The 26,860-nt window shown below is 44.3% G+C and overlaps 1 protein-coding gene across 3 annotated transcripts; it reads left to right on the top strand.

The window, feature by feature from the left end:
* The first annotated feature begins 208 nt into the window (after positions 1–208).
* Positions 209–26,860, top strand: GRHL3 (grainyhead like transcription factor 3). Of its 3 annotated transcripts, none has more exons than XM_089478419.1 (15): positions 209–352; positions 1,212–1,264; positions 2,733–3,069; positions 6,220–6,299; positions 6,948–7,101; positions 7,450–7,561; positions 8,071–8,165; positions 8,863–9,021; positions 9,769–9,847; positions 13,049–13,182; positions 13,452–13,489; positions 14,193–14,281; positions 15,103–15,188; positions 17,905–17,969; positions 25,747–26,860. In XM_089478419.1, the coding sequence occupies exons 1-15, from the start codon at positions 224–226 to the stop codon at positions 25,859–25,861; spliced, it is 1,725 nt and encodes a 574-aa protein (XP_089334545.1). In that variant the 5' UTR covers positions 209–223; the 3' UTR covers positions 25,862–26,860. The 3 variants fall into 3 exon arrangements, with proteins under 3 accessions (XP_089334545.1, XP_089334542.1, XP_089334544.1); XM_089478416.1 differs by having other exon boundaries at positions 1,203–1,264; XM_089478418.1 differs by lacking the exon at positions 13,452–13,489 and having other exon boundaries at positions 1,203–1,264; positions 13,049–13,220.

Raw genomic sequence — 26,860 nt, 5'->3', positions numbered from 1 at the left:
GAAACAACTTGAAGGCACACAACAACTATAACAACAAACCTCTGTACATGTGTGTGTGAGAGAGAGCGTCACAGATAGCAACTGAGTCACAGATAGCAACCAGAGTTTGGAACTATTCGTTTCTTGGACTATCATAACCCTAAACCAACATCTCCTTTCCACTAGTTTCAGGTCTGTGCGCCTCCTGAAGAATGACGGGATGGGCTTCCAGAAGTACTCCTGTATGAATGAAGACGAGGCTTGGAAAAGTTACCTGGAGAACCCTCTGACGGCAGCCACCAAAGCTATGATGCGGGTGAACGGAGACGACGAGAGCGTGGCTGCCTTGAGTCTCCTCTGCGACTATTACATGGTATGAAAAGCAGCCAGCGTCCTTTAAGGCCTTGTCCATGGCTTGACAAGAGAGACCGTAAATGGGACCTATACCCTCTTATCCTGGTTTTAATCCACATATCCTGGCTACATATGCACTGCAGAGCTAATGCAGTTTGACACCACTTTTAACTGCCATGGCTCAAAGATATGGGGTTCTAGGTTCTGTAGTTTTGTAAGATATTTAGCCTTCCCTATTGCAGAGCTGTAGTGCAACTATAAACTACAAATCTCCAATCTCTTCTAAGGCAAAATAATGGCTTGTCAATGCTACAACCCTTTGTAGGGTTTCAATCCCTTCCCAACATCATGGCTTCCCCATGTCCCAACCTGCCTTGGCCATGATTTTTCCAAATTATACAGCATGCTGAGTGTGCAAAGAATTAACACACCTCTCTTTTCAGATGACTATACAACTCCCAACAATTTGGGAGAAAGGAGGGAAGGATTGTCTAAAGTAGTTTAGTTGGATATACCTGGTCAGATGGCCAAGTCTCAACTAGCTACTTTGTTCATGTAAAGAATGATTCTTCTCTGAAATGTTCTGCCTCGACGTACGGGTAGCCATCATGTCTTAACAAACAGCCTTCCTCCTCAGCAAAATCCTTAGCAACTTATGCTGATGTTAGCATAAGTTGGGCTTATTATTCATTTAGGGAAGTCGTCTTCTCTGGAACAGGAGGGAGCTGAGTGCAAGGATTGCAGTGGATCTTGACATTAAGAAGAAAGTGGGAATCAAAGCAGAATCCTTCCAAATAAAAGGAATAGCATCTCTTGGCTGCTCAAAGTCAGGCCAGCAAGCAAAATTTCTTTTCTTTCTATCTTTGCAGATTCCAAAGGAAAAGCGCTATGTCCAGTCTGGAACAACGGGACGCAATGACAATGGGAAAAGGTGAGAAAAAGGCCGTTGTCCTTTTTTGGATGCCTGGTGCTTCTCAAACATTTGCAAAGAATCAGCTTGGGTTGAGCCTTCCTTAGTTACACACCATTATTTGCAAGGGTTATTGGTTTGTTGTTGTTGTGTGCCTTTGAGTAGCCTCCGACTTATGGCAACCCTAAGGCAATCTTCTAATGGGGTTTATTTGGCAAGATTTTTCAGAGGGGGGTTGCCATTGCCATCCTCTGAGGCCGAGAGAGTGTGACTCAACTAAGGTCACCCAGGTTTGTGAGTGTTTCAATGACAAGGGGTGGCAATTGTGACTGACATTAACTACATAAAGCTTTATGAAACCACCAGTGTCCATAGTGGCTGTGGATGATGAGCGATGTAGTACAAACCATCACAGCTGGAGGGCAACAAGTCAGGGAAAGCTGGCAAAAAGGATGACCGATCCTGACAGCCCAAACAGACAAATTATGCCCAAATGTTACAATGCCGCCTTTCTCTATCCTCATTTCCAAGCAAGGAAAAGAGTTAATCCTCTCCAAAGCAGCGGGGAGACCGGCATTTTGTGGACTAACTGCAGCAGTTCAGAAATAGATATGTTAAACACATAGCAAAGGGGTACACAGAGTCCAGGAACTGGGACAGAACTGAGAGATGCCAGTGGACCGTTCACTTGTTTTGGAGAGGGTTATCAAAAGGGGCCTGGAAGTCATGGAGGATGAAAGGCAAGAACACAGCTTGTTCTGGAAGGAGTTGAAACAAAAAGCCAGGCTTATCACTCTCACAGTAAGTGCAGAGAGACCACAGCGAGTCCGTCCCTCCTGGTTCTCTCTGTCCTTTTATTAATACCAAAGAGGGCGATATAAGGATGAAATTCCTTCCCCCTTTGGCTGGAACCAAGGAAACGAAGGGGGATTTTGACTGCCCATCTCATACCCTCCCACCATTTCACAGATGAAAACTGGGACACATGTGGCCAAGCAACCTCAGAGAGTGGTCAAAATGGCAAAGGTTATTCATGGGGCAAAACACACCAACTTAGCAGATAGGAAGATTTCCTTTTATGTCAAGGGCATGTGTATGGTGAAATATATATAGATCTTGTGCATTTATCTATGTGTATTTGCATGGTGGGCCAATGTGGCGTAGCGGTTTGTGTGTCGGACTATGACTCTGGAGACCAGTGTTCGAATCTCAGCTCGGCCATGAAACCCACTGTTTAAGCTGGGGCAAGTCACACTGTCTCAGCCTCAGGGGAAGGCAATGGCAAATCTCCTCTGAACAAAACTTTCCAAGAAAACCCATGATAAGGTCACCATAAGTTGGAAATGACTTGAAGGCACACAACACATTCCTGCATAGCAGGGTGCTGGAGTGGATAGTCTTTGAGGTATCTTCCAATTCTACGATTCTATTATTCTATCTTGTTTTGCATTGATAAATCTGTTCATCTGGCTGGTTTTCCCCCTTCTAGGCACTGCCATGTGATGGATTACGACCCAGACATTTCTTCCTTTGAAAACTCGGCTCACATTATGAAGCTCCTGGCTGAGAACGTCTCCATGAACCAAGAATATCCTGAGCTGCCCAAGAAGAATGGGATGGGCCTGGAGGGCATCCCTTCTCCTCACAAGCCGCCTGCCTTGCCTCCTGGCACCAGCAAGCTGGAAACTAACCCTGAGAACTACATGATCACCTCCGGCGATGTGTATGACAACGGCTCCCTCAATTCCCTCTTTGACGCGATCCATGTGGCCCCACCGCAGCAAAGATGGCAGCCAGACAGCACATTCAAAGAGGACCCCCAGGAGGTCAGCATTGGGTTCCGATTTGGGCAGCTTTCTTGAAGAGGTTGTTCCAGGAATTAAAACAAACATCAGAAAGGGGATAGTGATCTATATAAATTTGGAAAATACTGACAAGGAATGGGTGGGGATTTGGTGGGTACATGTTGGTCAAGTCACACATGGCAGACTGTATGAGGCCCCTGGGCCACATACAGTTGTGTTTGTTGTTGTGTGCCTTCAAGTTGTTTTGACTTATGGTAACCCTAAGGCAGGGGTTGGCAACCTATGGCCTGCGGGCCGCATGCGGCCCGCCGAGCCGTTAGGACCAGCCCCTGCTCGGTCCTGCCACCGATTGCTGCCACCAAAGGCCCCGCGGGGCCTTTGGCTTGTTGTGGAAGTGTGCGGAGCCATTGGCCTCTCGCGGAAGCACGCGGGGGCTTGGGCGGCGGGCAAGGGGGGCAAAGGCCCTGCGTGCTTGCGCGAGAGGCCATTGGCCTCTCGCGCAGGCGCGCGGGGAGGAGGAGGAGGAGGGAGGAAGGAAGGAAGAGGAGGAGGAAGAAGGAAGGAGCAGGAGGAGGAGGGAGGAAGGCGGAGGAAGAGGAGGAGGAGGAGGAAGAAGGAGCAGGAGGTGGAAGAGAATTAAGTTCCCCAACTTCTATTATTTTGCAACAAGCCCAGCCCTAGTATGATGGACAGGGATGATTCATTGGCTCACCCAGTGGGTCTACATGGCCAAGCTGGGCTTTGAACCCTGGTCTCCAGAGTGACTGCCCAATGCTTGAAACACTATGCCATGTTAGCTCTGGCTGGTTGTGTTCCCCAGTAATAAATACACAGGGACATGCACTGAGAAATTTAGTACCTTCTGGAATCCAGAAGATTAATCCAAAAGCAGACTCAGAAATCTGGGCCTGCCCAAACCCATTTAAAGGGAAACGGTGTGTCTCTGCCCATCTCAGTGCAGGATGCGACATGTAAGGTAGAAATTGGAGCGGCACAAATTGCATTAATTATGTGCACGGAGGGGAGTGCCTCTTCCATGCCAAGTTAGCTGCCATGGAGACTTCAGCAGAAGGCAGTGTCTCCTCTTAATGCTGAAAGGACTGCTTGATGTTCACTCCTTCGGCCCTTCTGCTTCCTCAAACGCCCACCTCTCCTTGTACATAAGTTAGCCATGCTTTTCATATGCTGCGGCATATTACCAAATTGCCCCTGCCTGTCAAACTAGGGCTGGGCGTATTGCAAAATAAAGGAAGTGGGGGACTTAATTCTCTTCCACAGTACAGGCTGAGTCTCCCTTATCCAGATTTCCACAATCTGAAATATTCCAAGAGCCAAAACTTTTTTCATGGGTGACCCCCTTTGCTTTCTGATGGTTCAATGTACACAAATGTTGTTTCATAAACAAAATCACTTTCATGTTATGTGTATAAGGTGTATATGAAACATGTTTAGATTTGGGTCCCATCTCCAAGATATATACATATATTCAGAAATACAGGTGTGTGTGTGTGTGTGTGTGTGTGTAAAAAAAAATCTGAACTCCAAAACACTTCTGGTCCCAAGCATTATGGATAAGGGAGATTCAACCTGCACACAAACTGTATCAGTCTGATACTACTTTCTCAGCCATGGCGGCATCTTACAGAACCTTGGAGTTTGTAATTTTGGGAGAGTTTTGGGGCGGAGAATGCTAAATACCTTACGAAACTACAAATTCTAGGTTTTCCTAAGCTGCAGCCATGGTAGCTAAAATAGCGAGGTAGCGAGGAAAGTACTACAGTTGGGCAGTATGAAAGATACCCTTAGACCATGTACGTTCCTAGTAACAAAAGAAGTCATTCTAGAGGGAGGGGCAAAATAAGCAGATTGCCCCTCTAAATAAGAATTCTGTCCCCCGATGAAATTTCCCTTCCATCCCCAAATAGTCTAGCATTGCAAAGAGGGAGACGTTGAAAATTGTTCACGCCTCTGACTCTTCTATTTGCTGTGTTTGCATACCTTGGGAATTTCACCTGTTCCTTTTCTTTGGATATTAGCCGTTCAGCTGATGTTCCAAGTTACTGTAATGCTAGAAATTTGTGGACGGCATGAAAACAAGCAGGGAAAAAACCTCATTTTGGGGAGGTAATACCCTCATATTTTTACCCCCTTCATTCTGATAGTAGCTACACATCTGCCAACAACCAATATTTCACTCAATCTTCCCATTTTGCATTCATTGAGCAACCAAAAATATCTTTGTAGCAGTCTGGTTAGAAATCTGGCTGTTAAGAAAGGTCCATGGGAGATCTCCAAAAAGCAATAGAGTTTGACCTAAGCTGGACTTCTGGGGAAGGCGTTTAGCTTCCCAACTTCTTGCTCCTGTTCCTCAGACATATTGCTTTCTACCCAAAGCAGGAAAGAATCCATCTTGTGGTTTCCTGTGGACTCTTTACTGGGAGGTTGCTTGCCAGGAAGTGGTTTAGGAGGTGCTCCATAATTCAATTTTTTATCATTCCTTTGAATGATCCATCACCTTCCCTGGAATTTCCTCTGAGATCTGGTTGAGAAATCAACACTGAGGAGTGGGACTCTAATATTGGGTTTATTATTTAGGACCTGACCCTGAGCATTTTACCAAAGCGGAGGATGGTTACAACCACCAGTGTCTGGTAGCTTCCATGTCAGTAGGGTGGTCAATCTACTATAGGTTTAAATCTGAACTTTAAAGGAACTGTCCAAAGTGGTGATCCCTATCCAAGATGGTGGAAAGTTCCTTTAAAGCAGTGGTTCCCAAACTTTGGTCCTCCAGGTGTTTTGGACTTCAGCTCCCAGAAGCCCCAGCCAGCTGGCCAACAATTTGGGAACTGAAGTTCAAAACATCTGGAGGTCCAAAGTTTGGGAACCACTGCTTTAATGTTTAAAGGATAATCCAGAATGGGTTCACCTTTTTTCTCAATGCTCTTTTCCACTCGGCACGCAGAGCTACACATCACATTTCCCCGCAGTGAAGAAATATCAGCAAGGCTTTCCAGCTTGAATTGTGCCAAAACTGAGAATGATTGCAGTTATTGTTTTTAGCTTGATTTCAAAAGAAACTGGGCAATCTTTGGGGAATGTTTAGAGAGCCATTTCATTGTCTAAGATGAGTTGGAATACATACAGAACTATTTTGATTTTGTGCCCCTACAGTCCCTGATCTTCAATGACATCCTAAAGACCCCCACGGAAGCCCCCTGTTCAGATGGTTATTCTCTCAGTGATGCCAAAAGGTAACTATCAAGACTTGTCCATGGGGGTAGATCTCAGAGACATAGCTGTGTTAGTCTGGAAAACCAGTGTGCAAAGGGATTTTGTAGCACCTTTGAGACTTGCGGAAAGAAATTGTAGCATAAGCTTTCCTAGGATGCAACCATGGCGGTAAAAGTGGCACCATAGCACTGCTGATTCATAGCGTGAATGGGCCCTTGCTTTATATGTTAAAGAGAAATATAGTGGGCCCTCCACATTAGGGGCACAGGATTCCCGTGAAAGTGAAAAAAGCACACCTCTCTGGGAATTTCTAGGTCCTCCAGTGCAAACTCTATGACCAGCATCCCGCAGAAGATGACCATAGAATTGCATTGGAGGACCTACAAATGTCTAGAGAAGTGTTTTTCTATGGATCTCTATGTCTTCCAGTGTGATTCTATGGTAATTTCTGGCAGAATCATGCTGGAAGACCTAGATATTCCTAGAGAGATCTTATTGATCAAATTGACAAAAGTCAAGGCTGCAAATGTGGAGGGCCAACTGTAGAATAAATATATGCATCCAACCTTTTATATCTAGTTTGGCCCTCAAATGATTGTGTGGATCTTTCAGAGAAAAACAGCAAAATTTATTTACTGGGTTTTCTTTTCTTCATTGTACTTTTCAAGTGACTTTGAATACACTTTGGGATCTCCTAAAGCTATTCACATCAAGTCAGGGGACTCGCCCATGGCCTACCTCAACAAAGGACAGTTCTACCCAGTTACACTGAAGACGGTTGGAGATGCCAAAGGCTTACACTTGTCCTCAAGTAAAGTGAAGGTAGGTAAACAGCATGAGGAGATGTTTCCACCAAAGTGTGTGACCATTGCTAACCAAGGTGCGGTTTTCAGCCCTCTGAAGCTAGTTCTATAGAATCAATGGGTGCAGAGTTTTTGGAAACGGCACTATGTGCAATGTAAAACTACGTAAAAATTAATTGGGATCTAGTTTGGTTTTGCAAAGATGGATTTGTCCTTAAGAATGAATTTGTAGATTAACACAGTGCAGAAGTTAAATGGCATCCATTTTGGTTTTGCAAAGCTGGCTTTGTCCTAGCAGTGAATTTGCAAATCAACACTATGTGGAAGTTAACTGGAGTCCCTTTTGGCTTTCCTCTCTTCTATACAGAGTGTTGTGATGGTGGTTTTTGACAATGAAAAGATTCCAATGGAGCAGCTCAAGTTCTGGAAGCATTGGCACTCGCGGCAACCTACAGCCAAACAGAGAGTCATCGATGTTGGTATGAAATGGAGCCACTTCATGATATCTTCTCTAGGAGAATGTGGCGGGACAGTCTGGCATAGTGAAAGACTTTCTGGAATGGCACCCGATGGCATCTGAAGAACAGCCACTAAAGGGGAAAATTAACAAATCCCTCTCTCATGTGTACATAGGGAGAGCATGGTCTTAGAATAGGGGAAAAGCAGTGGCTGATGGGTCCCATGTCAGCGGGGCAGTGAATCTATCCCATCTTGTAGCACAGACTTTAAAGGACTCCCTGTAGTGCTGAACCTTATGCTTTCAATGCACTCAACACCTTGGATAGCGCTTCTTAAAGCTATCCAAATCCTGGAGTGGATTCCTTGCCCTACTGACACGGAGCACCAGTTGCCACTGACTGGGAGCTTGGGAGCAATTTCCATTTGGCCCAGCAGAGTGGGATTTGTCCTCTCTCTTTAAGACAATGATAGTCACTTAACTTAAAAGTTATACTACTGAAAGGTTAACTGCATGCTTCATGCCTCCCAGCTGACTGCAAAGAGAATTTCAACACCGTGCAGCATATTGAAGAAGTTGCTTACAACGCCTTGTCCTTTGTCTGGAACATTGCTGAAGAAGCAAAGGTATGTGGAAGAAGCAGTATCTGTCGCTGTTACAAACCTGTAGCCATTATATACAGTGGAACCTTATTATACGCGGGGGATCCATTCCGGATCCCTCCGCGTATAAAAAAATCCGCCTATGCTCGAGCCCCATTGTTTCCAATGGGGCTCGTGCGCGGCGGCGTGGCGGCGTGGCGGCACGCGAGGCGCAACGGGTGCGCGCGCCCATTCAATTGAATGGGACGCGCCGCCCCTTCCGCTCCGCTCGTGCCGGCGGCTTTGAGCGCCTATGCTCAAAGCCGCCTATAAAAAGACCGCGTATGCGGAGGCGCCACTGTAGTGGGAGCCAGCGTGGTGGGTTTGAATGTAGGACTAGGATACTGGGAGGCATGGTTTGAATCCCTGTTCAGTTGTGGAAACCTACTGGGCAACCTTGGGCATGTCACACTCTCTCAGCTTCAGAAGACGTCAATGGCAAACCCGCTCTGATAAAATTCTGCCAAGAAAACCCTCCTTAGTGTCACCATAGGTCAGAAATGACTTGAAGGCACACAACAACAAATCCATTTTATTCCAACTAAACTGCAGTAGTTGCTGTGTTGTTCTTGGGTGCCTTCAAGAAGGAAAAAATTCTGGCATTGGATCTGTTGGAATGCAATCATTCTTTCAGTTTAGTGCTATGACTTCCACTGAATCGCATCCATTCTGTCTCTTGCAGGTGTTTATTGGGGTGAACTGTTTGAGCACAGATTTCTCCTCCCAGAAGGGCGTCAAGGGTGTCCCGTTGAACCTCCAGATAGATACGTACGACTACAGCACTGGGACAAACCGGCTTGTCCACCGAGCCGTCTGCCAGATCAAAATATTCTGCGATAAGGTAGAGTGTGTGAAACTCCTCAGCAAACTTTCTAGCAGAGGCTAGCGGGAAAGACTTCAACCAAGGGCTGGGAACTATGAGATGAGCCAGGCGTTAGACTCTGCAGCTTCTTAAATTAAGATGTTGACTTGGAAGAGAAGCTTTGCAAGAAATGAACTGCTGGATGAAGAGTTTGGATCTGATGAAAGTTTAATGTGCTTAGATTGTGCCATCAGCGGGAAACATCTAGCCTGCAGAGCCCTCGAATGTGACCTTTGAATTTTGTCCCCTTGTGAAATTTAGTACCCACAATTCTAACATTGCAGGGAGTGATACACTGAAAATTGTTCATACCTAGAATGCTTCCATTTGCTATGTTTGCATTCCTTTGGTCACTTTATCTGCCCCTTTGTTTGGATGTGTGCATGCATGTGCCTCCAAGTCACCTTATGGCAACTGCTTGAATTTCACAGGATTTTCTTAGGCAAGGGATCCTCAGAAGTGATTTTGCCAGTTCCTTCCCCTGAAATACAGCCTACAGCACCTGAAATACATTGGCTGTATCCCATCCAAGTACTAACCAGGGCTAACTCTGCTTAGTTTCCAAGATCAAATGGGATCTGGTGCCTTTAGGATATTTAGGCCATGGTTTGCATACAGGCTACCTATGGGATCAGCTTCCCCATATAATTCACTCCATACAGTTGTATATTTCCTAGTTTACAGGGAAATAAAGATGGCTTATCCTGTTTTAATTTCTTTTTCCAGGGAGCAGAGAGGAAGATGCGGGATGATGAACGCAAACAGTTCAGGAGGAAAGGGAAATGTCTGGACGCTAATAATAATGGTGAGTAAGGATGGAAACGATTGACAAATTCTGATTTAAGAGTTAGGTGTGCTGCTGGAAACACCCAGCAAGTGGAAATCCCCAGAGAGCAAAAGGCATTGACGTACAGTCCAGTTTTCCTGATTTGTCAGGGACAGTCCCAGCTAAACCTCTGTCACCCCACTTTTTCAGAGGTTTTTAAAATACCCCACATTCGCTCTTTTCTTCCTGCTTTCCCACTTCATCTTCAGTTTACTTCAGTTGCTGCAAAGTGCAAAAGTAGTTTGTATTTCAAATAGCTCAACATAGAAGAGAGGAGAGGGTGAAGTCTTGCTCTTCCCAGTAGGCTCAGGCAAAAGCAAACTGTTCTAGCCTCTCCCTGTCCTTCCTCATTAATACATTTTGTCATCTTGACCACACTCCAATGTTGCTTGGCTACATGTCTCCCAGTTTCGATTCTCTGAAATATTAGAAGGGTGTGCAATGATCAGGAGGACCCTCAGCTCCAGAGAAACCTGGAGTAACTTTGCTGCAGTGGTCAGTTGTTTGGGGATTCCAAAGACAAGGGCAAGGCTGATCTGGTCACTGGCTGGAGGATCAAAAGCTGCCGGTCAGTTTGCACTAGTGGCCTTCTTAGCCTGGAGCAATAGCCAAGCCAGACCAGCCTGGTCCCAACCGGATCTTAAGGCCTATTTCAAAACATGCACCTTCTTCATTGATTGTTTTTTATTTATTTACTGATGGGTTTTACACCCGGACACATGCCCTCCGGGAAGCTGACAAAACAAATCCGTATTCAAAGCACAGCCAGCGACATGTTAAATAAAAACACCAATAAAAGACAGACAGACAGACAGAAGAGCAAGTGTATGGTCAGATAAAAATAGCAGTTAAAACCAGTCCTCAATAGTACCACTAAAAGCCCATCAGTGAGAAGGACAGGACAGGCTTTGCCTGAGGCCGAAAAGATCGCGGTGAAGGAGCTTTATCAACGGAGACACAAAAACTCTTTCTCAAGGATGGCCTCTGTTTGTGTGGCCTCTGACACCTCTGCAGTCTAAGGAGCTCCATGCCCAAAATTCGTAGAGGAACTGCGATGTTCTGGGCTTGTTGTGTTTATTAGAGAAACTAAGTTAAAATGTCATTATGTATCGGAGACAGGAGACAGTGGTTAGTCAGGGGTATGAGTCAGTGTAAGTTAGAAAGGTGACAGTGAAGGATGGAGTGGGAGATGAGACAACGAAGGGAAGTGTTTTGGGTCACTCCGCAGCCATGCTCCTAAGCTTTTGTACACCAAATAGTCTTGAACTGCAAGTTGAACATTTGTTTAATAAGTATGTAGAGCAGTGGTTTTCAACCTGTGGGTCGCAACCCCTTTGAGGGTAAAATGACCCCTTCACAGGGGTCACCTAAGACCATTGGAAAACACATATTTCTGATAGTTTTAAGAACCGAGACCATTGGTTGGGGGTCACCACAACATGAGGAACTGTATTAAAGGGTTGTGGCATTAGGAAGGTTGAGAACCACTGATGTAGAGAAATCTTGCAACAACTTTGAAACCAACCAAAAGAAAGAAGTTGGCAGCAAGAGTTTTTGTAGACTACAGTCTATTTCCTCTGGCATATTTGTTTAATAAATTATTCTTGCATTAGACACTTGTGCCTTTGGGAATACTGTAGTAGTTCTATTAAGTGGCTGAGTTCAGATGTGCGGCATCTGCAGTTCTGTTGTCCAGCGGTGGCATTACAGGAATAAAGTGACATTTAGGAAAAGCGGGGCATCTAGAAGGTCCCCACATTTGGTGGCAATGATAGGATGAGTCTTTGTATTTGATGCCATAGCAGCGGGATAAGAAGAGTTCCTCTCGGGAACCCTTGGAAATGCTTTTAATTGAGAGATCTCAGTTGAGATCAGAGCTTGAGAACATGTTCTTTTTTGGACTGCAGCTTCCAGAATCTCCCAACCAAGGTGGTCTCTGGTGGTCTGGAAAGTTCTTGTGATAGAAGGCCTTCCTCTTTGGGAAGCCTCTTCATTTGGTCCTTACCAGACTGATCGCTCTCCTTTTCCTTTCCTCCTCCACTCCCTTCCTCTGGTGCTTGAAGATGGCATGCCCGAGGGCACCCAATTATTGAAGGCGCCCTAGAAGTTATTATTAATTTCAATAAGGCGAGGCAGAAAGGCAGGCTCAGTTGGCATCAGTTGAAGTAAGCTGAGGACAAAATAGCAGGAGGAGGAGAAAGAGAACAGAGAAACTGTGGTGGAGTCTCCTTCCTTGGAGGCCTTTAAACAGAGGCTGGATGGCCATCTGTCAATGGGGATGCTTTGATTGAGAGTTCCTGCATGGCAGAATGGGGTTGGACTGGATGGCCCTTGGGGTCCCTTCCAACTCTATGATTGTCTGATTCTCTGAAATTGCAATATTTTAAAAGTAGCTGAAAAAGTGGAACAGATTAATTGGAATTATTCCTACAAACCCAGGGCAGTTGAAGGGTATGCGAAGGTAGTGATTTGCCTTCAGTACCACCACATACAGCAACAACAGGCTGAAAACTGGGAAATGCAAAATAGAATAATAATAATAATAATAATAATAATAATAATAATAATAATATCCCGCCCCTCTGCACAATGCAACTGGGGCAGCTTACAACATTAAAATATACATACCATATCATACGCCCCCCCCAATTGAAAAAGGCATTGGGGTTTCTTTTGCATTGCATTTTAGGTCTGTTTTTGACCCAAAATGCAATGGTGTGGCCCTCCGCAAGACTGTAAACATGGGACCCCTTCCAACTGTCCACCTTGGTTTACAGATACCTTTCTTCCTTACTTGAATTTGAGATCTTGCACGTTATAGTTATCCAACTCCTTTGCAAAATCTGCAGCCCTGCTCTCAGTTCAATACGCTTCTGAATTGAAAGACTTTTGATTCAGAAGGACTTTGTCGAAGCAGAGGGACATGACTGATCAATCCGATTATCTCATTATAGTTTGAGATTAGTGAGTTCTACTTCTTGGCTTTTTATTTTATAGGTGTCGTTTCATGTCTCTCTCATTGCTATGTATTCCTGTACCTAAATCTTGTCGTCTTTGACCCGGAATCACGCAAGTGCAGAGAAGCCCAGCTTCCTTGGAAAACTCCACACCTTGACAAACCTATAACAACAAAACAGGGTGGGAAAATAACTTCTTTCTCTCCCTTCTTCTGCCATTCAGGTCTGAAAAGCTGCTTGGTGTCAGGCTTCAGAGGCAACGAAATCACTTATCTCAAGCCCCAGGCCGATTTGGAAACGCAGCCAGTCTTGTTTATCCCAAACGTCCATTTTTCAAACCTCCAAAGATGTGGAACGGTAAGTCCCCTTCGTAACCCAACTGCGCCTCTGTCAAAGTGTGGCTCCTTGTTCAAATTATACAGAATGCCCTTTTTCTTTGGAGGCCTAGGCTGCATTTCTAAATGTTAAACTGAAGTTCTAAATTGGAATAGCAGAAATTTGGGGATTGAAGGAGAATTTTATAATTTGAATGCAGTTAACTCATTGGGGGAAGAGGGGAGGAGAACCCCTTTTTGTGCCAATGACTCCTACATAATATGTTTCTCTCTGTGCTGACATTTCAACAGGTTTTACCAACTGCTGGAGTTCCACATGACCCTAGCAGGTATGAATTTTAATTTTTTAAAAATTAATGTTAATTTTTAATTAATGTCATTATTGTCGATGTTTGCCTTGAGTCAGCTTTGGCTTATGATGAAATTTCCTTTACGCTGACTTGCCCTAATATTTCAGATGCTTACACTAGCTCAGTTCCTGCTAATACATGGATTAATGCCTATATTGCCTTGACGTTTCCATCTTCTTCTGGAAACGTCAAGGCAATATAGGCATTAATCCATGTCCTGTTTAACTGTAGGAAAACCACCATCAGGCCCATGAAGCCTTTGTGGATGTGTGTCACCTTGAGCTTCATGATGGAAGAAAGAAGGGATATGGCTATAATAAAATATATAATATAATATAATATAATATAATATAATATAATATAATATAATATAATATAATAAAAGCTTGCTAAGAAAACCCATTGATAGGTTCAGCTTAGGGTTGCCATATGTTGGAAATGACTTGAAGCCACACAGCAATGGGATCCTCTCCTCTTACGAACCACATCATTAGTGCTCTCTGGCAGAGAATTATAAGTACCCGATAAAACTACAAATCCCAAGATACGATAGGATGAAGGCAGTCGAAATGGTTCGAAAGTACTATAATTGTGTCATGTGAAAAAAAGGCCTTTGTTTTGGGGTATTGGTGCCCGAAGTGTAATTTTCTAATCTCTGAATTTCTGCTTTTCTCATTACCAGGTTGCCTTTGAAGCGGAGTTGTCCTTCGTTCCCAGATGAATTCGACCCATTAGCTTCAAAACAAGCCAAAGAAGAAGACCCCCAGCGAGGTATTATTTGCTGTCGAGCTGGTTCCCCCCCATTTTTCCCACCCTAAAGATGCACAAATGAACCAAGGAGGAAACAAAGAAGGGAACGGGAAACAGCCAAGTGAGGGAAGGAGTAAGCTTTTGATCCATGAGGGCATTGGAAGAAAGTACTCAAGTCTACCAAAGCTCATGAGCTCAAGGAAGTAGACTCGAGTCTATCCAAGCTCATGAGATCGAAAAAGCAGACTCAAATCTACAAAAGCTTATGTTCAGATCAAGGAAGTAGACTCAAGTCTACAAAAGCCCCTGCTACCAACTTGTTTCCCTCAGTTAGTCTCAAAGGTGCTACAAGATCCCCTTGCATACTGATTTTCCAGGCTATGTCTTTATTTAGAAGAGGTTTGCCACTGCCTTCCTCTTAGGCTGAGAGAGGCTGTGACTTGCAGGATTCGAATCCTGGTCTCTTGGGCCTGATACAGACAGGCCAAAATAAAGCTGCTTTGAGTCACTTTGCAAATATGCTGTTTAAATGATACATGCGTCCTAAGAGTCCAGAAGCCACACCAAAGCCACGCTCCAGTCCTAAGGATTGGAGTGCAGCTTTGGTGCAGCTTCCAGACTCTTGGGACGCATGCATCATTGAAACAGCATACTTCCAAAGTGACCTGAAGCAGCTTTATTTTGGCCTGTCTTTATAGGGCCTTGGAGTCCCTGTCAAATGCTCCGACCACTATACTATTATGACTTTCCTGTTTGTTTTAATCCTTGTGTGTAGAAATATCCCAAACCTTGCAAGCCAAACTCCCAGGCTTGACATTAACTGATCGTTTTGTATCTCCCAGTCTTGCTCTACGTCCGGAGAGAATCGGAGGAGGTTTTCGACGCTCTCATGCTGAAGACGCCAGACCTGAAAGGCTTGAGGAATGCTGTGAGTCCCCCCCCCCCCACAGTTAATTTTTGCTTCATAAAATTTACTGCATTACCTTGTGAGGCAACAGCAAATACTTTTAGGGCTGGGATGGCCAACTGGCAGCCCTGAAGCATTGAGCCACTCCGTCTCCGGCAGAGGCAATTTCATCTGATCTTGGATGGCTCTGTTATATATTTCAATTCATTAACATATTACAAAAGCTTTGCCCACTCCTGAAGCTGTTTTACACAGAAGGGGGAAAATGAGTATATATTTCCAAGTGGCCAGAAAGAGAGTTTTCTATGCATTAACGATGAATAATATTATACCTGTCTCTGTGTATTTTATGATGGATTGCACATGCATCAGAATTCCCAACAGGCCTGTGCATGTACCATAATATATACAAATGTGCATCAATGGCTATGCTTGAGTGTGTGTGATCCATAGCTGGGAAGCTTCATGGTGCCAACTTTTAGTCTGCAAGACAAAATATATTTCTGGCTCCCAGATGGCTGCCTGGGAATTGAGTGCCCTTTATATCCCAGAGAATACAAAATCTGGCCATCTCTATAAAGGAGAAAGGAAATGTTCCCTCTGTTCCTTAGGAGACAGCATGCCTCCAGATGCTAGCTCTACAGACAATTTTTTATTGGTATCGACAAATAATTATGCCCTGTGCCTCCAAGAAACGTACTCAGCATGAAGTACGTAAGCGGAGGTGTCGCAACGGGAAGGGCCCAAAATGGGGAAACGAAACATCTTTCCCCTCCCATGCAATCTTCTTTCAGTCTCCAGATTCCCAGCGTTGCAAAAAGTGATACACCGAAAATTGGTGGTGTCTAGAACTGTGTTTGCATTCCCCTCGCACCTTTGCCGGCTGCTTTTTTTTGCATGCCGAAACTGAGCTTCAAAATGCTCAAGCTGAAGTTTGGAGTTACTGCAATGCTAGATATTTAGGCGTCCATTCATTTGGGGCTGCATAATTCTTACTGGTAGATCATTGGTAAACCAATGTGAAGCCGAAGGCTTTCATGGCTGACATCCATAGTTTTTTGTGGGTTTTTCGGGCTATGTGGCCATAACAAGCTGCCGATCGAATGTCCCTGGGTCCTTCCACAATGATGCCACTTTAGCTGCCATGGCGGCATCTTATCGAACCCTGAGTTTTGCCTTTTGGTGAGGCACCAAAGTCAACAATCCTGAATATCTCACAAAACTATAGAACCCAGATTTCCATAGAATGGAGTCATGGGAATTGGAGTCATAGTGCTATGACTGTGAAGTGCAAAAAGGCCCTGGATTTTTAGCTTTAACAGCTTTCCAATGTCTCGCCATCCAATCTCCTTTCTCCATTGCAGTTCCCAGGCCTGTCTCTCCAGAGAAAGTTATTTTCTGATCATTGTGCCTTCTCTCCACACATCTTGTCTCCTTTTCCCCCTTAAGCTGATTGGGAACTGCCTCTCTCCAACCCTGTACACACACATACACATATACACACACACTCCCTACTTTCTCAATGTTTGAAGAACACACAATGCCTAAGCATATTTCTCCGATGCCTATCAGCCCAATTCCCGATAACTCCGGCTCTTCTTTGCCGAGGCGGGGAATAGAGCAAACAATCTCCTGTAATGATCTGATAGTCATTTTTATGGCTAGCTTGCTCTGTATATATTTGTGTTCGCCTTGCACACTTTCAAACTGGGAAAGAGCAAACAGCTCTTTGGAACAGAAATGACAGTTATGACAGAATAGCTTTCTCTCCGCTCCTCTGGGAAGGAAACAGGACAAAAAGTGTTGGGTCTGTTTTGTAGGAGTGAAATCTAAACTGTGAGAAGATGGTCAGGATCTTAGGGTCCCTTATCTGGAATTCTGAAATACACTCATCCCTCCATATTTGCAACTTTGATATTTGTGAATTTGATTATCCCTGGATTTGATTAATATGTTCCCTCTAGGAATATCTAGGTCCTCCAGTGTAACTCTATGGTCAACTTTAACTAAAAGTTGCACTGAAAGACCTAGAGATTACTAGAGAGAATACTCTACTAGGCATTTGTAGCTCCTCCAGCGCAACTCTATGGTCAGTATCTGTCGGACGTTGACTTCAGAGTTGCATTGGAGGACCTAGAGATTCCTAGAGAGGTGTCCTTTCAGGTAAAAACATGGTGTTTTTGTTATTTGTGGTTTTCCCATATTCATGGGGTCTTGTGCCCCTAACCCTAGTGAATATGGAGGGACAAGTGTACTCCAAAATTGTCCCCAGGGATGGCTGACATAGTGACACATTTGCTTTCTGAGGTCACAATGTACACAATCTTTGTTCCATGCACAAATTTCTTTAAAACATTGTGTATAAAGTTACCTTCAAACTATGTGTATATGCAAAACATAAAATGAATTTCATGTTTAGACTCGGTTGCCGTCTCCATGCTCTCTCATTATGTATATGCAAGTATTCCAAAATCTGGGGGGAGGGAGTTCAAAATCCAAAATACTTTTTGTCCTAAGCATTCATTTTGGATAAGGGAGAGTCAACCTGGATGATATTACTATATGAATGAAGTCAGTGCCTTATTCTTTGCAGTGGGAGAAATTTGGGGAGCAAATGAAAATTTCATTGGGGGGAAAACAGTATTTTAACTATTGCTTTCAACTTTCCCTGCATTATCTTTTCTTTACAAATCTATGCGACACTGAATTAATTGACAATTTTATTTTTCTCTTTCAGATTTCAGAAAAATACGGTCTACCTGAAGAAAGCATCTATAAAGTCTACAAAAAATGCAAAAGAGGGTAAGTGACAGCCTGTCTGTCTGTCTGTCTGTCTATCTATCTATCTATCTATCTATCTATCTATCTATCTATCTATCTATCTATCTATCTGGAGTCCTGTGTGTGTGTGTGTGTCCACAGGCTTGTGCCTCCATACATAGAACTGCTGGGGGTCATTTAACAGATGATTTTTCTGTTATCTCCCAAGGCATTCACCTGAGGTTGCAACAGATTTTGCTTATCTGAACCATCAGGGCCTCGGTGTTTGTTTCTCAAAGCCAGTAGAGTCAGCATAACCCTTTGGGTTCTTGGGCAGATGACACTGGAGCAATGCAGTCTGAGGCAGAAGCTGTGTGTTGGATCCCACCGGAGTGACTAATTTTGGTACAAAAATAGCATTTGGTAGGTTTAGATGCTATCGCCGCAGTTGGGAGAGTCATTGGCATCCTTGAGTTCAGTTGACTTTGCCGACAGTCAGGGCTATTAACCTCAATGAGTTCTAGCAATGTGACATTTCTTTATTTTCATGAAGCTGAAATTCTAGACCAGAGAGCCAGGCTTTTTGCTATTCTCTCCCCAGGGCTGGACACCCTCAGGACAGGTTTCGCAGCACCCTGATATTTTTGTAACCTTTCTTGATCTGTAGTTGCAAACGTCAGCATGGGGCAGTGCCATAAGTGTTGAACTAGAATCCCTGGAAACCAGGGTTTGAATCCTTGCTTGGCCATGGAAACTCGCTGGTTGGCCTAGGGCAAGTCACATCCTCTCAGCCTCAGAGGAAGGCAATGGCAAACCTACTTGGAATAAAGCTTGCCAAGGAGACACCAGGAGAAGGTTGCCATACATTAGAACAAAGCTGAATGCATATAACAATAACAACACATACCGAAGTAAGACAAAAGAAGGAAGCAAGGAAGGAAGGAAGGAAGGAAGAAGGGACTTTAAAACACGAAAATTAAGGTTTTCAACACAACCCTGAAAGAGCTTAGCTCCCTTGTTTCCAAAGTGATGCCACATATGCCTCATTTAAACCCAAGGGTCACCTACACTGTACAAATAATGCAGTTTGACATCATTTTCGGTGCTGTAGCCAGCATGGCATAGTGGTTTTAGTGCTGGGCTATGACTCTGCAGATCAGGATTCACTTCCCAACTTGGCCATGAAACCCACTGGGTGACCTTGGGCAAGAAGCCACACTCTCTCAGCCTCAGGGGAAGGCCATGGCAAACCTCCTCTGAACCAGTCTTGCCAAGAAAACCCCATGATTGGTTCTCCTTAGGGTCACTATAAGTCGGAAACAACTTGGAAGGCACAGGACGACAACAACAGCAGCGCCGTCCTATGGAATCCTGGAATTTGTAGTATCATAAGGTCTTTGGCCTTTGCTGCCAAAGAGTGATGGTGTCTCACAAAACTACAAATCCCAGGATTTTGTCAAAATAGAGCCGTGGCAGTTAAAGTGGTGTCAAACTGCATTATTTCTACAGTGTAGATGCACCCCTCTGATTCAGGGTTGGGGAACTGGGAACTCCAAACCCATCCCTGGGGGAACGCTTTCCTTTTTTCTTGACCTATCTCAAATATGGCCCCCGGCCTAAAACCTGAACCACTTCCCAGCTGAAGCTTCAAGGTCTTTCACATTCCCTTTTGCTATTTGAGTCTGGGGGAAATACAATAGAAACGGATCGAAGGGGCGGGTGCCAGACTGTTGCTAATCTTTTCTCTCTCCCACTGCCCCTGTTAGACAAATAGTATGTCAGGCATGCAACTGCTTTCCCCTTCCCTCTTTCTTAATCTTGTTGTGTCTGGAAACCTGCCGTTCTTTTGCCCGTTGTAGAGATTGTAGGGTTTTTTAGTTTTAATTACCTGTAAGTATATCATTCCCCTAAATCCCTTTTCGGGCTTTGTCGAAATACAAAATAGCCTTCTGGTGGAGCTGGTGTTGAATTATCCTTGCTGACACCGGATTCCTAGTTTCCAAAAGCGGAGTTGTGTTACTCTGTTGCAGGGGAGACAAAAAAATACAATGGGGTCTTGGGCCACTTTAGAGATTAACCAATTTGTGTTCCCTTTCTGAGGTCAAGCTTGTGTTGGTTCATTCAGGGAGGCTTGCTGTCTATTTTGTGTGGCACGCAAGAGGGCACTTTGCTGGCCAGTGTTAGAGAAATTGAATATATTTGAATTGGAAAAGTGGAAAGCAGAGGAATGAGGGCTAGGCATCGTGGCTGACATTTATTAGGGCCTGTAAGTGTTGTCCTGAGCTGATATAAAGGTAGATTTAGCATCTTTGTGTTTGTGTTATGAGGTCCACTGTGGCTGCTGAATGCCTTTCTCCAGATTAAGGGACTGGCTGTAACACTGGGGCATCTTCCAGCTTCCATGTTAGTAGATTTTTGTGGTCTTTCGGGCTATGTGGCCATGTTCTAGGAGAGTTTGTTCCTGACATTGAATCTGTGGCTGGCATCTTCAGAGGATGCTGGTGAATCGTCAGGAATAAACTCTTCTAGAACATGGCTACATAGCCCGAAAAACCCACAAAAAACTATAGTTAGGAACTTGTATTAAAGTCTCCTGAGATGTGCAGAGAAAGCATGTAGTACCATTCCTTCATAGGCTGGACCTCTACTGTGTTGAAATGGAGGAACGGCAAGCTGTGAATGTGAAAACCCCTTGCATATGGAAAGCTAGCATCCTATCAGTGAGAAGGCTTGGCTAAAACTCTTTTTCCCCCCAAAGTCTTTCTTGGAAAGTTTGAATGTGGAACCTCAGGTCATTTTGGCCACACAGCATTTGCCAATGAACAGAAATGTGTAGGCTCTTGGGGAGTGGGTTCATGGGGGAAATGGTGGCCCAAAAGAGGCTGAACCTTAAAAGATGATCCTTTTCTTTGTTTGCTGATCCATCGCTCCTCCACCTTCATCAGGGAAGCATTAAGGACTCTGCTGATTCAGATCTCAAAACTCTTCATGCCGATGCCACACGCACACATATGAGTCAACAGGCAAACACATGCTGACAATGCACATGTTTGCCAGCGTTCCCTGAGGTTTCGCCCTTAAGAGTCCAAAGAGAAGCTGAATGTTCAGCTTATTTATTCTGCGCTTGAGACAGAAACCGCATGGTGCCCAAAGCCCTCTGTAAAAGAGTGAGCTGAGCAAACCAAACAAGGCTGAAACGTTAAAGGTCTTTCATTTATAAACAAGCTGCTGTGTTATTAACTCTGTGAACATGCACACGAATGAGGGCAAAAGAGAGAGAGATAATGCAAAATGTGCACTTGCATAGCAAACAGAAAGAACTCTGATTGGCTGGGAACTGATACGGAAAAGCCCAAATCTTGCAAGAGGTTCCAGAGCAATAGCAGATTTCAGTATTTGAGAGATGAGACATTTGTCATGGCATTGCTCTGCCTCATTCTTTGGATTTTATGGGGGTTTCTACATACCATGCCATCCTTCATTCATAATCCTCCCTTGTTTTTTTCCATCTCTTCTTCCATATTTCTTTTAAGTATGAAAATCTGTTAAGGAGAAAAAGATAAGCTAGCTGTGCAGCGCCTTCTAACTCCAAGCATGAAGTACCTCCTGGAAACACTTTGGTTTAGAACAGCATAGTGTAGTGGTTTCAGTGCTGGATTAGGACACTAGGAGACTTTCTTGGCCATGGAAACCCACTGGTTGATTCTGGGCAAGTCACACTTTCTCACACTTTCTCATTGCCAAGAAAACCCTGTGATAGGTTCTCTTTAGGGTCATCAAAGGCTGGAAACAACTTGAAGGTACACAACAACATTTCTGGTCTATGATCATTCATTCATTCATTCATTCATTCATTCATTCAACATGGCCTTCTGAGAACTTGCCCCTTTACGTTATCCTGGTTGTGTTTGTGCATAACAGTAAGCCACAGTTCTGGAGAATCCTTGCTTATGATTCAAAAGCAGTGTGTTGGGACACAATGCCAGTGGGAATGTCTTAAGTACCCAGATGCAAAAACCAGGAGATAAAAGCTTAGTATTGTATTACATCCAGACTGGAAGTCCTTTTGTTGCTCCCTTAACAAACTGGAATCACAAGCTATGCTTTTATCATTGGCTTTAGATTCCAGACTTGGTGAAGAGTCATAGGCCAAGAGTCCTGGTTTGGATTTAACGCTAAACATTTGCCAGCTGGTTGTTGTTCTGTTTACCAGTGGTTTATGATGGTGGGAGGACCCAAGTGGAGACAATGAGAAGGTTCATTTCTCAAGAACAAAAATGCAAGGCTGGTCCAGATTTCTGTGGCCATTAGGTCTGAAGTAATTCAAGATTGTGGATCTAGTTTCCAGGGCTGTTTGCACTGTCCCATCAATTTTGGAGCCTAGATCAGTAGTAGCACTAGAAGGACAGGTGGTTACCGTAGGGTTACCATAACTTCGTAAAACTAACATCTGTAGAAGCTTGTCAAGAAGATTTTTGACCCTCTCCTTTGCGGTTTTTCTGCTGCCGAACGCAGCTACCTTGCTGACGTGGGCCGGTTGCATTTGCAGAACAGGACAGGAGGCCCTCCAAGGTTTGGAGGGGCAGGTTTAATTCCATGGGAACCAGCTAGCTGAGGTTTTCCAGCACGGCTTCTGAAAGCAACAGCTGTGTCTCTAAACTGCCCGAGGTCCTCCACCAAACCGCAGCCTTCTCCCCTTGCTTGACAGATGGGGAACATCTCCCCCGCTGCCGCCGCCAAGCCTTCCCTCCTTTTTCTTGAAGTCCTCCTTGTGAAGCGAGATACCATCGCGCATCGTGCGCTCTTCCCCCGCACCTCTCAATCGATGCTTGGCAAATGAGCTCATTGTTGTCGTTGGCCCGGGTCCAGGACTTGGGCTTAAAAGAAAGGCAGGCAGCTGAGTTAGAGGAGGGTGTGCCCCATGCAACACACACAGCTGAGCAGGGCTTGAGACAAGGAAAGGGGACTTTTGATAATGAGGTTGTTGGGTTGCACTCAGATGTTAGCCCTCCCGTATCCTCTGAGTAGGACATGGAAAAGAAGGGACCACACAAAGTATCTGGTCAAAGGATCCACAGAAAAGCAGAACTTCTTTCAGCAATGTCTCGGATGGACAAAGTAGTTGTATTTTATAGAGGTTTCAGAGTTACCCAAACAGGGCCATTAAAACGCATGAGCAAAGCTAATGTTTTTCTACTCCTCCATGGCATATGTTTTACCTCTAAAGCAGCAATTGCCAAACTTTGGTCCTCCAGGTGTTTTGGACTTCAACTCCCAGAAGGCTCAACTGGCTTGACCAACAGTCAAGAATTCTGGGAACCGAAGTCCAAAGCATCTGAAGGACCAACGTTTGGGCACCATTGCTCTGAAGAGTGTTTTTAGCATCATTATCATTGCTGTGAATGAATGGTTGTGTAATCAATGTCTTTAGAATGAGTACCTTCCTGTCCCAGGTCTGTACAACTTCTAACCCCATTGCTTCCCAGCCAAACATAGCAAACTACTAGGGGTTTCCAAATTGTTCTTATTAACTTACCGGCGACATTGAACCTGGACACAGGTATTGCAGTTAGAGCAGTTGGCAGAAAGCTGGTGAGACAGGCTCTCAGAAACAGATTCAAAGATTTTGAACGCATAGAATGGCTTTGTTTTGAATGGCTTAGGTACTCAGAAATAATTTTTAAAAAACCGCTAAATGCTTGAAATGTTTTTGCACCCAAGAAGGTGAATGCCGAGGGTGGACATCCTTGGTGCATAGCCATAGGTGGAAGAGGCCCAAATGCAGCCAACCAGCCATGTCTTGTAGCCTGACAGTTGCTTGACAAGGATCCTGTTTCTGAAGTTCCAGGAAAGAAGCAAAACCACAAGGTCTGATTGAGGCCCCTAGTAGTTTGCTATGTTTGGCTGGGAAGCAATGGGGTTAGACATTGTACAGACCTGGGACAGGAAGGCACTCAATGTTACTGCAGTGTTGTTATTGCAGGGGGTACTTCCAGAAGTCTGTGTATGTGTGTGTTGTGTGCCTTCAAGTCGTTCTCGACTTATAACAACCCTAAGGTGAACCTATTGTGGAGTTTTCTTGGGAAAGTTTGTTCAGAGGAGGTTTGCCATTGCCTTCCCTTGAGGCTGAGAGAGTGTAACTTGCCCAATGTCACCCAGTGGCTTTCCATGGCCAAGCTGGGAATCGAACCCTGGTCTCCAGAGTCGTAGTCCAACACTTAAACCACTATGCCATGCTGGATCCCAGTTCCAGAAGGCAGAGCATAAATTTGGGAAGATCCGAGGAAGAAGCACTAAGGTTGCCAGATTAGCAGCATTTCAGACCCTGAGATTTTGGGGCTAAAACTTGAGATTTAGGGATGACCTCTTGTGATGCCACAGATGTTGATGTCAGTATCTATAGAATCTGCCATGTGTTTATATTTTGTTTATGATGAGACATGTGTTTATATTCTATGTTATATAATATGTTTATATTGTACTGTATTATATATCATATGTGTTTATAATTGTATTCTGAGGAGTTGTGGATTAGTACTTGGGTGGGGTGCTATTGCAGGGGTTAAACACTCAAAACACTGTTTGCCGAAACGGTTTAACTGTTAAAATTCCCTTGGGATAATCAACTATGGAGTTGAGAAATGCAAAATATGACAGTAATTCACCTAGTTCCTGACTTTATTGGGGCTGGGATTTTCCTTCTTGTGTCTGAGACTGGTTGGCATTCCTTGAATTCTAGCATGGAGGGTGCTTGGTTTAAACCAAGATCTGGTCTAATGTGGAAAAGACTAGGTTGTGCATCCTTAGAAATATTATGTACATGTGTAAATTAAGTGTAGTCTAAATTGTTGTCCCAAGCCTAACCTTGCCATATTAGGGTAAGCCTGGGTGGCAGAAAAAGTCTTTTTCAAGACCATGAATACATAGCTAAAGCAAAGCATTCATAAGGCTCATTGAAACCAATTGAATGTATTGGTGGATTATGCCCATTACACGAAAAGCTGGGTTAAGCACATATTTGCACAAATGCAGAATTTGACTTTGGAGCATCAGGGAATAGGAGATACCCACTGTGTCTGGGATTAGGCCTTTCCATAGAATACAAGAGCATAGCTGCCTTCTCATGGGCCATACTAGCTGGAGGACAATAAGAATTGTAGTTGAGCATAGTTTGGGGGATGTGCTGAGTACCATGGTGACATAATATGGCTTAGAATCCTTTAGCAGGCAATGAAAATCCATAGAAATGATGGGGAACGCCACCATTTCCTTGCTCTGGTTGTCTGTAAAGCAGATAAAGACTATTAAATGCTTCATTTGAATCAAGTGTAACGGAGGGCAGTATCTGTCTGCCCAAAATAGATGCTTAGATTCATTAGCTCTGTTGTGATTACATGCCTCCAAAATAGCTCTGACTTTGGATGGCCCTTTCCTAGTGTTTTCTTGGCACGCTTTATCCAGAAGGTTGCCACTGAGGTTGAGAAAGCCTCCTGGAGTGCTCCAACCATTGCACCAGGATGTCTTTCCAAAATATATCCAGACGTTTGCCCTGAAACTTTCTCTGAGGCTGAAAGAATGGGACTTGCCGTGTGAGTTTCCATGGTTGAGTTGGGCTTCAAACCATGATGTCCCAGAACTTGCATTGGGGAGGGGGATTTGTGCTGAGCCCCAAAATGGCCCAAGAATGGGAAGCCATATGGCTCCTGGAGCCAAAGAAAATAATTCCAATTTTAATTGTTGTTTTGGTGGTTTTTATATGTGTTCATTGTGGGGAATTTGGCAGCTCTTCTCTAATCCTTCTGCTCTTCTTCTCTTCCAGAATCCTAGTGAACATGGACAACAACATCATTCAGCACTACAGCAACCACATGGCTTTCCTGCTTGACGTGGTCGAAGCCGAGGAGAAGTTCCAGGTGACGCTCAAGGAGCTCTGAAGGTGCTTAGAAGACGGCACTTTTTTCCTGGGATGTCACTTGTGAAGCAAAGGACTTCGAACGCCACCCTCCCGGCCACCGCCATCGGCTCAGAAATCTTGACTTGAACACAGTCCCATTTGGGTGGAAAAGTATGAGAGAGACTGAGAGAGAAAGAGAGACAGATCGCATGGCTCCATGTGTGAAGAGTGTTGGAAGATCCATTCTCAATGTGAACGTGGAACTTCGACCTACTGAGTTCTTTATTGTTATTATTATTATTTTATACTTTATTATTATTAATATTATTATTATTATTATTACGATCCTCTGCCACGCGAGGGTTTTTGACCCATTTTTACCGTTTCCCACTCAGGAAAGCACTGAGTTCTGTCAGTCAGTGGACTAGGCAAGAAAACAATTCTGTGACTGTTTCTTTTCCCAAACAATTTTGTCTTGGTTTCGACGCAGCGGCCAGCGATGGGCAAAACGAAAGCAACTGTTGTGCTTGAATTGTTGGACTATTTGAAAGAAACAGCAGATGCTTCCAGCTGGAGAGCTCTTAGCACTACTATGCAAAAGGCATTGTGTGCCGATTCCATCTTTATTTTAAATTTAATGGATTTTTGGAGGTAAGAAAAAGGATGGAAAACGCAAGAGGAAAACGCAGAAAGGAAGATACTGCCATCTGGATCTCTCCATTGGTGAATAAGGTGGACCAAGTGCACTCCAAAGCCATGTCTGGAAGCAACCCATCACCGCTGTGCCGGTCCGAGCATTGGCATACCTGCACACAACACACATCAACACACAAACACATCTTCGGACTGCCTTACTTCTTGCCCTCAGAACCCTGGATGTAAATACCCCCCGAAGACGTACTTGGCGAGAGGAACTGTTTTATACATTTCCAATCCCCCCCCCTTTTTTGTTGTTGTTGTTGCTGGCTGGTTATTTTATAAATACATAAATGTGTGCGCGTTTGTGTAACCAGATCTTGTTTTATATTGAACATGACAT

Source organism: Sceloporus occidentalis, unplaced genomic scaffold (genome assembly GCF_023333645.1).
Source record: "Sceloporus occidentalis isolate IW3139 unplaced genomic scaffold, rSceOcc1.0.p SCAF_13, whole genome shotgun sequence".
Taxonomy (NCBI): Eukaryota; Metazoa; Chordata; class Lepidosauria; order Squamata; family Phrynosomatidae; genus Sceloporus; species Sceloporus occidentalis.
Note: the sequence above shows the minus strand (reverse complement) of the source record. Positions and strands in the feature narration are given on the sequence as shown.

What these genes read in the sequence shown, in the direction of transcription:
- GRHL3 (XM_089478416.1), top strand. Translation starts at nt 224, where the DNA reads ATGAATGAAGACGAGGCTTGGAAAAGTTACCTGGAGAACCCTCTGACG. An exon ending in ACAGAGAGTCATCGATGTTG is followed by an intron (nt 7,562 to 8,070) that starts GTATGAAATGGA and finishes CATGCCTCCCAG; the next exon opens with CTGACTGCAAAGAGAATTTC. An exon ending in AGAAGAAGACCCCCAGCGAG is followed by an intron (nt 14,282 to 15,102) that starts GTATTATTTGCT and finishes TGTATCTCCCAG; the next exon opens with TCTTGCTCTACGTCCGGAGA.